This window comes from Meles meles, chromosome 3, assembly GCF_922984935.1.
Source record: "Meles meles chromosome 3, mMelMel3.1 paternal haplotype, whole genome shotgun sequence".
Lineage (NCBI taxonomy): Eukaryota > Metazoa > Chordata > Mammalia > Carnivora > Mustelidae > Meles > Meles meles.
Genome location: NC_060068.1, coordinates 109,109,358 through 109,123,174, shown reverse-complemented (window position 1 = coordinate 109,123,174; position 13,817 = coordinate 109,109,358). Strand labels below are relative to the sequence as shown.

At 40.6% G+C, this 13,817-nt stretch overlaps 1 protein-coding gene across 1 annotated transcript in view; it reads right to left on the bottom strand.

Moving 5' to 3' along the window:
* TRPC7 (transient receptor potential cation channel subfamily C member 7) overlaps window positions 1-11,327 on the bottom strand; it is a 150,315-nt gene extending 138,988 nt beyond the window's left edge. The window contains exons 1-2 of the mRNA XM_046000290.1: window positions 11,099-11,327; window positions 2,319-3,096 (exon numbers count right to left, since the gene is read on the bottom strand). Of these exons, the coding sequence (XP_045856246.1) occupies window positions 2,319-3,096; window positions 11,099-11,100 (780 nt within the window). The 5' untranslated portion in view covers window positions 11,101-11,327. The remainder of the gene's footprint in view (window positions 1-2,318; window positions 3,097-11,098) is intronic.
* Between the last annotated feature and the right edge of the window lie 2,490 nt (window positions 11,328-13,817).

Sequence of the window (13,817 nt, the reverse complement as noted above, 5' to 3'; positions counted from 1 at the left end):
AAATATCATGCTTTCCACAAACTTCCAGTTTTAGATATTATATATACTAAAATATGCCAGACTTTTGGTTTTAGTAAAGGAAACAAATGGCTCAGATATAATTCCACATGTTAGTCTAGCATAGTTTTTTCAGGAAGACTGGACTGTTCCCAGATTGTAGAGAATTGGGCAATTGAGCAATTATCCAGAAAAAAATTGTTTTTCTAGAATTTTTCCCCCCCTCTTGGGCCAGAAATTGCTAAATATATTGGATTAGCCACTTTTACATGGCCTATGAAGATTCAGTCTGAAGCTGAGGGAACAAACAAAATTCTACCAACATTCTTTGGGGCTTCATTGACCTTATTGCTGGTTGATGGAGTTTATTATACAGAGACGAGGAAAGAACAGGCAATAGCTACATTCTTTGGGGCCTCTTTGGGTAATCTCCTCATCTACATCCACCATTTTTTTTTTAGATGAGGCTATGAACAGTGCAGGATTGGGGAAGCTGTTCCAGTTCAGTAGATGGGTCCAAGATAGGGGGAACAGATGGAATAAAATTAGTTAATTCCAGGACTCTTCATCTATTCACATCTGTAGTGCCCCACAGCTTTTGGTGAGCCTTTCCCTTCTGTCTGTGGCTGTGGGCGATCCATTCCTTTGGAGAGGCTTCCATGGTCTCATGCATGCATATCTAAATTGTCTCTCCTTGTGTCCCAGAAGATTTGGCCTCACATGCCAAATCTTCCAATTCAGCTGACCTACCAGTGAAGTAAATTTCCAACACTCTAGCTTTTATCATTTTCATCCCCTAATCACAAATCTCAGTGGCTCTCCATCCTACAGGATAGCTTCCACAGTGTTCAGCCTGACACACAGACCCTCCTGAGATCTGGCCCTGAATCATCTCTGCAGCATTCCTCCTGTGTGCCTCTATAGGAAGCCTTTGTTCTAGTCCCATGCAGCTTCTTGGCTGTCCCTTGTCTGCTCTGGGCCATTCCGGACCTCACCTTCACTTGCCTTCTCCAAATGCCCACCTCTCTCTTCCCACTGATCCAATTCCTCTGTCTCAGCAAGGCCCAGCCCCATTCTGTTTCCTCCTTTGAGATCTCCCTGAACACGATGGTCCATGGGGCCTCCTTTGGCTGAATCAGTAGCCATCCTTGGCCACCTAATTGTGTCCCTAACATCTTATTGGGACAATGAACTTCTCTCCTGTAGTTAACATCTTTTCCCCGCTCCATTGTCAGCCTTGCGTGTGACACATTTTTGTATGCTCCCAGGAATCCTAGGCTCTAGTTGAATAGCAGGATGAGAAATGCTGAGGCTGGTTGTAGTTTCTACCCTTCCAGGTGCACCTTCTGCAGTAGGGGTATTCCATACCTTCATCATTCAGATAAAGACCGATGAACCCTGAGAAGCCCAGTGCATGAACAGTTTTCCCAGAATGGCTAAGGGCTGGCTCTGGCTCTGAGTGCCTAGTGGTTTCACTACTTCCTAGCTATATGATATCTCTTTACCTCTGTGCCCTCATTGAAAAGGAGGATAATAATGGTACCCATATTAATGGTTGTTTTTAAACACCTCCTCCTTTAAATAGTGTCAGTTGATAGTAAAAGCACAGGATCACTCCGCTATTGAATAGTGGACTTTGGAGATGGGTCTCCAGTCCCCAGGCTAGTCTGGTCGTCTGGGTGTTCTCAGGGGGTAGAATTATAGGGTTTTTGCCCTGGGCCCATCTGCAGAGGTAAGAAGCCCAACGACAAAAGAACAGTTTTGTTTCATTTTCATTTACCTTTCCCTTAGTCCCCTGGCAGAACAATAGTAATAGCTTCCTAAACTGAGAAAGGCTGCCGGCAAGCCTTTCTAGCACTGGGTAGGAGACTGGATCTAGGATCAACACAGTCCAGGACAGGATAGAGAGCTGGACAAGATATATCAAAACCATTCAGGTGAGACAATGAAGAAATCCCAGACCTGGGCTAGGAAAAATTCACAGGTGTCCTAGACACTACTGAGCTCTGTGGGGCAGAGCCCAGTGAGGCGCTTACCTCCAAACCACAACACCATCCTGCCTATGTGCTGCTTGTCTCTTACTGTGTAGATTTGTGCTTAAGTCCCCTCTTTTCCACATTTAGGTTGTTTCAAATATTTCGTCTAATGGACTGCTTTTCCTTCAGGCCTACATCTGGCAAGGTTGAGGAAATCCCCTTCCTCCCATGGGCCAGTGAGACCCCAAGGCCCTCACCTTGGGTTAGACTGGAAGACAACCCATTTGACTAATGGACACACCTGGAAGAGCCCTCTGTCTGCAGAGTGGTGAGTGGGAGAGTTACCTTGAATTCAGTCTCAATGTTGGCTAGTCTGGCCAATTCGTTGCTTAGCTCCAGCGCGGTGAGGACAGGGTCTTCACTGGACAGAGACAAGTAGGCAGCGCTGGCCAGTCCCTTGTAGGCATTCATGCGGGAGCGCGAGTGGCTGAACGAGTCCTTCCGCTGCTTCTCGGTGCACTCATTGCACTTGCAGAAGTAGTCGTGTGGCCGCTCGATGCGGGCGCCCTTGAGCAGGAGGATGTGCACGATCTCATACTCCTGGCAGTGCGCCGCCAGGATGATGGGTGTGATGTCGTGGGAGAAGCGCGTTCCGTCCTCGTCATAGGCGTAGAAGTCGTCGTCGCGCAGCTCCTGCTCCAGTGGGCTGAGGGTCAGTCGCTGGCCCTGTGCGAAGGCCGGGTGGTTGAGGATGGCCTCCACGATGCGCACGTAGCCCTTGCTGATGGCCAGCAGTAGCGCGTCCCCCACCCGCGCCAGGTTCTCCTTCTTGAGCAGCAGCTCCGTGACCTCCAGGTGCTCGTTGCCCACGGCCAGCTGCAGCGCATTTTGCCCCATGTAGTCCACGCAGTTGAAGTTGAGGGTCTTGGACTCCTCCAGCATTTTCCTGACCACAGGGATGTTGCCATACTCCGCCGAGTCCAGGAAGCGCTCCTCCTCGGGCGTCAGGCTGGTGCCCTTCTCGTTGAACATGTAGGCGGGACCCCGGATGGCCTGGCGGCGGCCCTTTTCCCTCAGTGTCGTGTGCCGGCGCTGCATGTTTTTGAAGGTGCCGCTCCCCAACCTATGGGGGTACAAGGCAGAGATGCTCGGTTACTCTCCCAGGGGCCTGCAGGGTGTCCAGGGGCAGAGCAGACCCAAGTTGTCAAGGTGGAAAAGAATCTCAGGAGCAGAATCATAGGAGAAATTATGAAACCTTATTAGAAGTCATTCTCCGCTCGCTGAGATGAAGACCGGGTAGCGAACCTGAACTATTCCTACTCATATAGAGGGATATTGATTAGGCTATCCAGCATCTGTGCGCCTCGGGTGGAGGAATGGTGACAGACTGAAATGTGGCTTCAGGTGGAGGGTAATGGGAGATAGGGAGTGTGTGGGGTAAGAGTGCAGTCCAAACAGGCCAATGACTATGAGTTTTCTCTCAATGTGTGCCAAGTTCAGCACCTCACTTAATTTCTCTGGGCTTTGATACCTTGCTTCTCTGTGAATTTACCTGTACAATATGGGTAATTTTTTGCCGTAGGGTCCATCAGAGGATTAAGTGAGGTGACATGTATTAGAAAGGCGTGTTGGTATCCTCCTGCCTGTTGGCACACCCAGTTCCCCCAGGGCTCTGCTGCAGACCTGGCCACTGCAGATACTGCTCTCTTTGCTTCGGGTGCATTGTCCCCTTGAGCTCCCTCACTGTGACAGCCCTCCCACAACACACAGGTGTGGCCATGCACCTCTGTTTCCACATCTGGTGCTGTCCCAGGTGGCTGTCCTGTATGGGGAACCTGTTTGGGGACTGTGCTTGCTTTCTGGTTCCTGTGAAGCCTGAGCATCTCTGAAAGGTCAAGGTGTGGCAGGATGTGGGCCTGGACACATTGCCACTTACTGATGACCACTGAGGAAATTCAGCCCTAGCTTTCTCAGATCAAACCTGGCTTTTTGTATGGGTGGAAGAGCAAGTTAGTTTAGATGCTGGGGTTATTTTTCACTTGTTCTTTGCTATTGTGGCAGGTAGAAGTTAATACTAATACTTGGTAATAATGGTTAAACATCTATTAAGCACATATTCTCTACCAGGCACAATACTGAGAAGTTAATGATTTCACCCATATTACTTGTGCAATTCTGGCATTGATCCTATTACAGGTTATATTGCTGACACAAGTAGGACTGAGAGACAGGCTTTGAAGTCGGATGGCTTAGAGTAGGAGTCCCTCTTCCACCTTTGGCCACCTTGGTAACTTTGGGTAAATAACCTAGTCTTTAGTTTGCCAGGGTTTTAAAAAGGTCAGACTAGAGAAAAATAAAAGGTATTGTGTCATTTGGGACTGAGTCAGGCACCCCATCTCCAGCTAGCAGTGAGACTTCGAATGGATCCCTGGCTCAGGGATGCGTTCATTATAATATAGAGTTCTGACCACTTTTCCCTAAATCTCTACAGACTTAAACAGCTGATTCTCCAATTGGCCCTACCCATATTTTCTATTCTTTTTTTTTCTTTCTAGTCTACCCCTACTCACATTAAATTAGAATGGCATACATTTCAATAAGACAGTATATATTCTTTTTTTTTTTTTAAGACACTATATATTCTAAAGAGTAAGTACTTGGGGATTTATTTTGAACTATTTTCTGGGTTTCCAGTGGTCTTTTTGTTATTGGTCATATCTCCATGCATTAAAAATACTCCTTATTGGGGCGCCTGGGTGGCTCAGTGGGTTAAAGCCTCTGCCTTCAGCTCAGGTCATGATCCCAGGGTCCTGGGATCGAGCCCCACATCGGGCTCTCTGCTTGGCAGGGAGCCTGCTTCCTCCTCTCTCTCTGCCTACTTGTGATATCTGTCTGTTAAATAAATAAAATATTTAAAACAAATACTCCTTATTTTACTTAAGCCATTTATAAAAAAATAAAAGTAATCCCAGAAGAAGGACTTTAAACTAAACCTAGTGTTTTGAGATTTTAAAAAAAGTGGCAATCTTGTGATCTTTAAAATTCTGGGCTCTATTTGGTTTTCTGCTTGTTTTTACCTTTTGACCTGCTCAAACCTTTATAGTTTTAGCTCCTTTAGGGGGCCCCGTCTGGCATAAGCCAAAAGACTTGGAGCTCAGAGCTTATGCTCTAATCTTGCCTAGGGCTGAGGCCCACACTTTTGGGGGGAAGCTGCTGAACTCAACAGAATGACTTCTTCATCTGCAGAAAATTAGAAGGAATAATTACGGGTAACTCCGTCAAAATGTAACCGTGGGTGATAAATTCTAGCAGAGAGCTCTGTGCTCCTTTAGGAAGAGATCCGACCTGCCATCCACTTTCCTAAAGTGCATTTGGATAAAAGATTTCTGGGGAAAAGGTTCTCAGGATACAAGTCCACGAGCTTCTCTGAGCCCATTTCTCTCAACAATGCCGTCTTCCCAGGGAGAGAGGCTGCTTATTGATGCCAAAGCAGACTGTAGATTGGGAATCCACTAGAGACCTCTATAGGAGAGGGACTTTACAAATAGGGTGCAGGCATTTTATTACAGGTTTTTCAGAGGGAAGAAAGAGACTGAGATGAAAGCTAAGCAGCCACCTCATTTGTATCCCCAAAGAGCGTTGTTTCAGAGGATGTAAGGATGTCAGTTTCAAGGTCTGTCATCTGGGTACACAGACGCAGAGGGCAAATTGAGCCCATAGAAGACTAATAGTCTTTCTGATAGAATTACTTAGTGTGTCCTATGATGAGGCTGACACCCCTCTCTGAAGCACCTCTCTGGATTTAGCCATTATGACTCAACCTGAGAAAAGGTAGTTTCCACTCAGGAGCACCTGAATGGTGTGTCAGAAATGAGATGGCAGCTGTCCTAGAAGGGCAGCTTCAGCTTGTTTCCATGTCACTTTTCCATTAGAGGTCTGCTCAAGAGGGGGAATAGGTCAGACTCCAAGGTCAAGGGCATACAAGTAATACATAGCAACCATCCATGGAGATACTAATTCAAAGGAAATATAATAACCATAATAATCTGAACCAAGTCAGAGCAGAGAACATTTCACCAGGAACATGCAAGAACCCAGTCTAAATTCAGAATCTGTATGAATACCATAGACATTGCAGCTTAAAAACTTAAGGGATGTTAAAACATTGTTTGATAATTTCCCTCATTAGACAATGAACAAACATAAAAGCAAGGTGTTAGCACTCTTAGTTTTTAAGTGAAGCAGAAACACTAAACCTAAGGGCAAATAATTTCTGCACAAGAGTAGAGTGTCATATAAATCTTGATGTTTCTATAATAATTATGATTTATCAAGGAAAAAGTTCATGTGTGTGCCTAGTATTTGTTAGAATGTCAAAAGTCCTTCCCATTTGACATGCATTTTTCTGAACGACCTTGAAAGCAGACACCTAGATGTAGTAAGAAACAAACAAGCCTCTCTCTCCCAGCTTTTAAAATCTCAGCTTTGAGATACATTTGGATGCTTACAGAATTGTCAGTTCTGCTCTTTCCCTAGGAGAATTTGGCCTTCTGGGCCAACCTTCTGGGCCCTCAAGTCACGTATACATCCTAGGGTATACTGGGGCATCCTGTGCTGTGAGGTCACTTTCACCATAAAGCACGAGCCGCATGAATTCCTTCAGATATTGGTGGGGGACTTTTTACCTCACTGGCGGCTTCTTATTTGGTCTGACCCCCTCTTATCTTGATACCCCTCTAATCATGCTTTTTAAGCATTTATTTATTTTTTTCAGCTTTGTTCGGGTATGACTGACAAAATTCTGAAATATTTAAAATATGCATTGCGGTGATTTGATGTAAGCATGCATTGTGGAAGGGATCCCACCATCTAGTTAATTAACATATTCATCGCCTCACATGTATGTATTTGGTGAGAACATTAAGTTCTCTCTTAGAAAATTTTGTTTATGTAATACAGTGTTGTCAACCATTATAGTCACTGTGTTGTACACTAGAGCATCATCTTATGGCTAAGATTTGTACTCTTTTACCAACCTTTCCCTGGCTGCCTAATTTCATCATTTTTATCTTTGCGAATATATTTAGCCTCACTAATAATCTTGACATTATGAAGAGTCAGGCTTTAGCCATACATTTCAGATGGGTTGGGAAGAATCCACAAAAGGTGATATGTCAAAAAGATAAAGTCATTTGGCTCACAATAGCTGATGGCCACAACTCACACTCATGAATCAGCTGTGTTGCTCTGCTGAAGTGTGGGGATATTGTCCCAGTTTAAGGACCAATAATGAGCAAAATGAGTCTCCTTAAAATCCAATTAGTATTTGATTGCCCTTACTCTAATATTTTTCTTAAAAATGAACTTTGAATGCAAATGCCTTTTTATTTGCATATATTATTGAGATAATGAGTGATCAGACTCATCAAACATCTCCAGTAAGGTACTGTGTTTTTCATCTTTCATAAATGCATACATTGACATTTGATGTCATTGAGAAGAAGGGTTTCAGTGGAAACAAAACCATATTTGAGAGGAGGACTGATTATTAAACTCCCTCTTGATCCCTTGGTTGCTATTTTTATCAAACTGCTTTTACAGATGCATCAGCCAGTCTGAAGAAAGCCAGATGTCAGTGATCCATGAAAAGTATAAATTCTGCACCCTAAATCCAGCTGCAAATAAGCATGACCATTAAGCATTTTGGAGACAGGGATTGTGATTAATTACTGATGAAGAAAAGGACATTTAATCAAAATGTCTTTTTGGAGACATTTGTTGTCTTTTTCATAAAATTGTTCCATGCACCATAGGTCTCTGTGGAAATCACCCAAGCCTGAAACTAATTCAGTCTGTAACATTCCACAACTGAACGTCGAACCGAACAAAATCCAGGAGTTAGTCTAGTTACCTAGGAAGACCCAGCTCTAGTCTGTGCATTCTCTCCCAAGTGTACACAGTCTGAGTTTTAGTCCAGAGCAACAGTGATGAAATATTCAAGTGATTTAGAATCTTCTCCTAAATCTTAGTTCTCTTACCAAAATAAGAGAATAGTAAAGTCCATCCTCCCTGCATCTCAACCACAATGAAAATGCAGTAATGTATATGACATGTCCTGAATGCTGATACTGTGAGCATTATGCAAATGTCCATGACAGTAATGATCAAAATCTTACAATACCAGTACACTTAAGTAAATGACTATAAATTGGCTTATGTTTTACTCTCCACTGATACAGTCAGCTTAGCTATTTTTCTAAATGACTGTATAATAGTGATAACTAACATATATTACACACTTGCCATGTGCCAGCCACTCTGATAAGTGCTTTATACGAATTATTGTTTTAATTCACACAAATCATATGATAAGCTTATCAGTTTTCCTCAGTGACTAATCGTAATGATTAACATTTAGTACACATTAACCACATTGCCAGCACTATGCTGAATACTTTACATATATTAACATTTTAAATTCTCATAAACTACTACATGTTACTGGTGCTGTTGTCATTCCCATTTAACAGGTGATGAAATGAAGTTGAGAGAAATTAACCACTTTTGTTAAAGCTACATAACTTGTTAGTGGTAGATCCACTATTAGGGGTCTCATCTGTTTGGTTTCAAAGCCAGTGCTTTGGGCTGGTATGCCAATGCCATCCTCTTCTTCCTCCATTTTTTCTAAATTTCTTTAGACTGTAAATTTTCTTCATTAAAGTGCAGGATCCTTGAGGGCAGGGGAATTACTTGTTTATATGGCATATGTATCTGGTGCCCCATACTCTTGGTGCATGGTCAAATAATGTAATCAGTTCTTAAATACTTGAATTTGGGTTGGTCATTAAAGAAGACCAATAAAACAGAGGTGTTAATGTTTACAAATATTGGAGCCATATGAACCTGTAATTATTATTTCCTGTTTGTGCTGATAACTTTTAAAGTAAGGCATGAGTTCCAAGGCCAAATTATTTTCCAGCTCCACTATAAATAATGGTCCATAAGTTGCTAAAGGAGACCATTAATATCATAGGGTATATTAAGTCCCTTGGGTGACTGGGGCATTTCCACTTCTTCAGGATACTTCTGAAAAATTTTCCAGAGGCATCCAATTAATTTTTAAGTATCATCTTCCTTATCTGTTGAAGTTGAGGTGAGATAGTACCTATGAGTTACAGTGCCTAGTAAGTGCGCTAATAACATTGGATACTATTAACTCTGTTAATTTAATATAATCATAATAATTATGGATCTATAGCATTCAAGTTCTGACCTAAGTTAGTGGCAATGATTTGCTTGTATAACACAAGCATCTTGAATAAAAGGAAAGTATCCACGTGGTTATCCCGTGAATATACATGAGTTCATATACCTTACCATTCAGATCCTATGAGAATAGCCAAAATATCCTTTTGCTACTCATTATAATATATTATATTGAGATATACTTTCCAAACAATTCTGCTTGAGATGTGCTTTCCAAATACAATAATGTGTTATATTTTTTCCATTACATCTTGGATTGAAAATATTATCTAGATTCCTGAATGCTAATAAGTGATTTTATCAACAACTTATTTTTCAACAAATGACATCGTTTAGAGGTTATTCTCTATATTTTCAAAATACTTTATATATTAACCACACAAATATAACTAGTGCTTTGTATGTGTTTCTTTTATTTATTCTTTTTAATCCTTATTTGTCTTATTTAGAACCGAGGAGTTATGAACCTGGATGTCTGTATCTCACTATGTATATCTCCAGATAGAGCTGAAATGACAAGTTACAGTTATATATTTTTTCCCCAGATTTTTCTTGGTATAAAATATATATGTGTAACCTTTTAACTGTTAAATTAACTTTTGTAACAGGAAAGCCTGAAATGATCATCCATTACTGCGAAAATAAGAAAGGCTCTTAAATTGTGAAATGACAATACTGAATAAAGTAATATGCTGAATATTTATCTGGGGAGAAATGTTGATTGCCTTTCCTTGAGCAAGAAATCCTGGCAGCTCTCATCCAGGATACCACATGTATCTGAAATTAGCCTCAGTGAGGCTCCACATAGTTCTCATTTTTTCTGGGTTAATTACTGCCAGAAGGAGTTAGCTAATCTGTATGCCCCTAAGCTTAGGAACAAGTGTTTTTGGAAATTTTTATGAAATGTAATTGTGACATAGAACTTTGGTAAGTTGTTAAATAATTAAGCCAATGCCATTGTTTAAAAAATCTTAGAGAGTGAATTTGTATCATATTCATAATGAATATTCTGGATTTAATGTGTATTCATTCATAAATCTGATATGTGTCCAGTGGTTCAGAAATAGGACCCACCAGCAGGTGGCATTCTGAGGTAAAAATTCACTGAGTGCCACCAGACAGGGTCAATCATTATTGCTTCTTTCAAATCTACCCTGAATTCATTAAGCCTTTAAATTACAATTAATGGCAACAGCATCTTGATTATGTCTATTCAATCACACTTAAGTGAATTTACAACATCACATGTATAGAGGGAGATTCTGTGTTAAGAGTTTCAAAGCTTGTGTCAAAGCCCTGCCTAGATTACATCTCTTTTATTAACAGCATATTCATTATGTCAAAATGGACATCTAAAGGACATATTTTCCACAAATAAAAGGAAAGAAAAAGCAACAGCCTCTTTCTTCCCACCTGTAGTTCTTTCATGGTGGCTACTTATCAGAAAACAGCCTTCCTCTTCCTATCCCCATATTTATGTTAAGATAAATAGTCACAAAAATGTTAAATTAAAAGCTGTCAGTAGTGAAGTAGGAGGAGAACAGACAACACATATACTCTCTTCCAGGAATAAAAGAAAAAACTGCACTGTAGCACAAAAAGAGACTGGGTTACCAGGATGAGTTGTCTATTTTAAATGGATTTTTAAACTTAGACTTCCAAGGAAAAGTAAAAAAAAAAAAAAAATTCCTCTACCAACCCAACAAATAAGAAAGATTTCAGATCCAGATTTACATCTAAAAATCCAAGCACTGCACAGGAGGAAAAGAGCTAATAAATAAAAGTTTAATTCCCTATTTCAGCTAGAAAACAACCTCTGTTGGAAAAATCAGTATGAAAGAATCATCACAGTTGCTTACATTGAGGGAAATAAGCAGGCTGGTCCCTCCTCTCTAGATGACCGGAATCCGGTGTTGAGTCCCGGGAATCTGGCTCCCCATGGGTGGTAGCTGAGGAGACGCTGCTCTCCGTGGTGCTGAAGAGTAGAGCTGGTCAAGTGAGTGGAGTTGCGAAGATGTGAAAGCGCGCTTCTCTGTCCTTTGTGCTGCAATGGTAAAAACTCGCCTTCTGAGGCAGACTTGCCTTACGGTTCTTTTCCTAATCTGGGGGAAATTTCCCAGGGAACATGACGGAGAAGGATCTGTGTGTGAGACTGACATGTGGCGTGCTGATGGGTTGGTATAGTTCCCACCCCTTCTCCCAGACAGTAGCTTTGAAAGGGAGGTGTCAACTCTGCCTTCCACCACAGAGCCTCAGGATTTCTACCTGCCCCCTCTCACATCCCAGAACAGTGAACCACACACACACACACACACACACACACACACACACAAAGGCATGCACACACCTCAATTATGTAAGGGAGTAGGTTCTGGCTCCTGTGGCAGAATATTCATCTGTTTAAATAAATGAAAAATGAGGAATGAATTGATCTCCTACCTGTTGTGTCTGTGAGTGGGTTACACAGGGAGAGAGTTGAAAAGAAAACTAAAACCAGAAGAACTTGAAGAATGTCAGAAGTAGTTTTGTTTTTGTTTTAATAAGCTTTAAGGTCACACCCCACTTTGTCTTCTATGAATGATGCATCTCCTCTAACTTTGCCCTTTTGTTTCATGACCTTTTAACATTGTCTACGATCAGGAAGAAGTCAGTGGTATAGATCAAGTCTGATGTTAATAACAGGACTTTAAAAGAATTAGCTTTCATTTGTAACTTTCCATTTTTTGTAAGGAAATTCCTAATGCAGAAATCCATTTCCCCCACAATCCCCACTCTCACCAATTGCCTTGTTAACAAATGGCCTGTGATTCTTACACACTAAAGTATTTTGATGGCCTCATGAGAGAGAAACCTTCTTAATTGAAATATTTCCTGTGTGCAAAAAACCAGGATTACTCCCAGGATCTACCTTTGTCACTGAACAATAAATTAGAATGCTTATTCCTTGAAACCAACTCATGGATTAACAATTCACAGTCTGTAGAGACTGTCTCTGTGTGTAAATGTAATACTTAGGGTTAAAGAATTGGTTTATGATATAATGTACTTTTCACAATGCCATTCTGTGTTTATATGCAAATCAGATTGCATTTGTTTATTAATATGCCACTACCATTTTTCTATGGAAGTGACATGGTATGTGGGGGAAGACCCTAGAATTTTGATTCGTTTATTGACTGTGTGATTTTGGGCATAATACTGAACCTCATTGAACCTCTGTCTCCTTATATGTAAATGGTGAGTAATATTATGGGGGCCAGTAATGCCTTTTTCCAAAAGCATGGTGATAATTAGCTGAAATAACATATAAAAAGCTCCCAGAAGAGTCAATTAGCATATAAGAGGTACATAATAAGTTTGTGTTTTCTTCCTTTCTTTACTCAGAGAAGTTAAATTCTCTAGTTTCAACTCTCTAAAATGCTTGACAACAAACTAATTTTATTCCTGTAAGCCTCTACCCAAGATTTCCAATGTAAATGATTGTGCTTTATTGGATAAAAATACCTTTTTAAAATGAAATTGTCTTAAAATTAAGACTTTTCTTTTAAAAATTTGTCTTGAAGAACAAGGGAATTTTATTTTTAATCAGAATCAGGAATGAGCACATTGAACTCATTTGAATAGAATGTTAATGAATTAAGAGCTATTTAATATCACATTGAAGTGTAGAGCTGAATATGCGAAGCCAACAAAAGTGTCTTACACAGTCACGAAGTTAGCAGGTTAGCTGTGACACTGGAAATATTCTTTTGATTGGAATCCTCATCATCATGATTAGTGAAGCAGTATAGAATAAGAGATTTTTAATTATAAAATACTTTCTTAAGGATACTGAGTTGTGGCTTTTAGTATAATGCTAGAGATGAAGTCTTTTCTTTTTTTAAGATTTTATTTATTTATTTGACAGAGAGAGAGAGAGCTCACAAGTAGGCAGAGAGGCAGGCAGAGGGGAAGGGGGAAGCAGGCTCCCTGCTGGGCAAAGATCAGATGCGGTTCTCAATCCCAGGATCCTGAGATCATGACCTGAGCAGAAGGTAGAGGTTTAACCCACTGAGCCACCCAGGTGCCCCTAGAGATGAAGTCTTATTATATTGTTTTTAATAAATAACAAAAAGAATATTTTCATGAAATTCTGACATGAACTATGTTCTTGTTTCCACTCATCATGAGCTCATTAAAAAACAAGTCTTATTTTAAAAAGTGTGACAATGACAGTACAACAGTTATATATATAGAGGAAATGAGCTAATTATTTTATAGATATATTAACTGAAACAGGTCAGAATTGGGCTAGATAGCTCTTCAAAAGTGATTGGTTAAGATGACAATGAGGAATCCATCCTTCATTATCCACATTATTTGAGAGCTTTATCACTTCTAGAAGATATTGTATACAACTTTCATTCAATGGGTTAATACTTATAATATAAAAAATGTTACATACATGTCAAAATATTTTCAGTATGTAAAATACAGAAATAATAGGTCCTATCAATGGTGAAATTTCGGAAGACAATAGATGCCTAAGGTTCCTGTGTAAGGTCTTGAGCTTTGTTTGCTCCTTGGCTCACAGTAGAG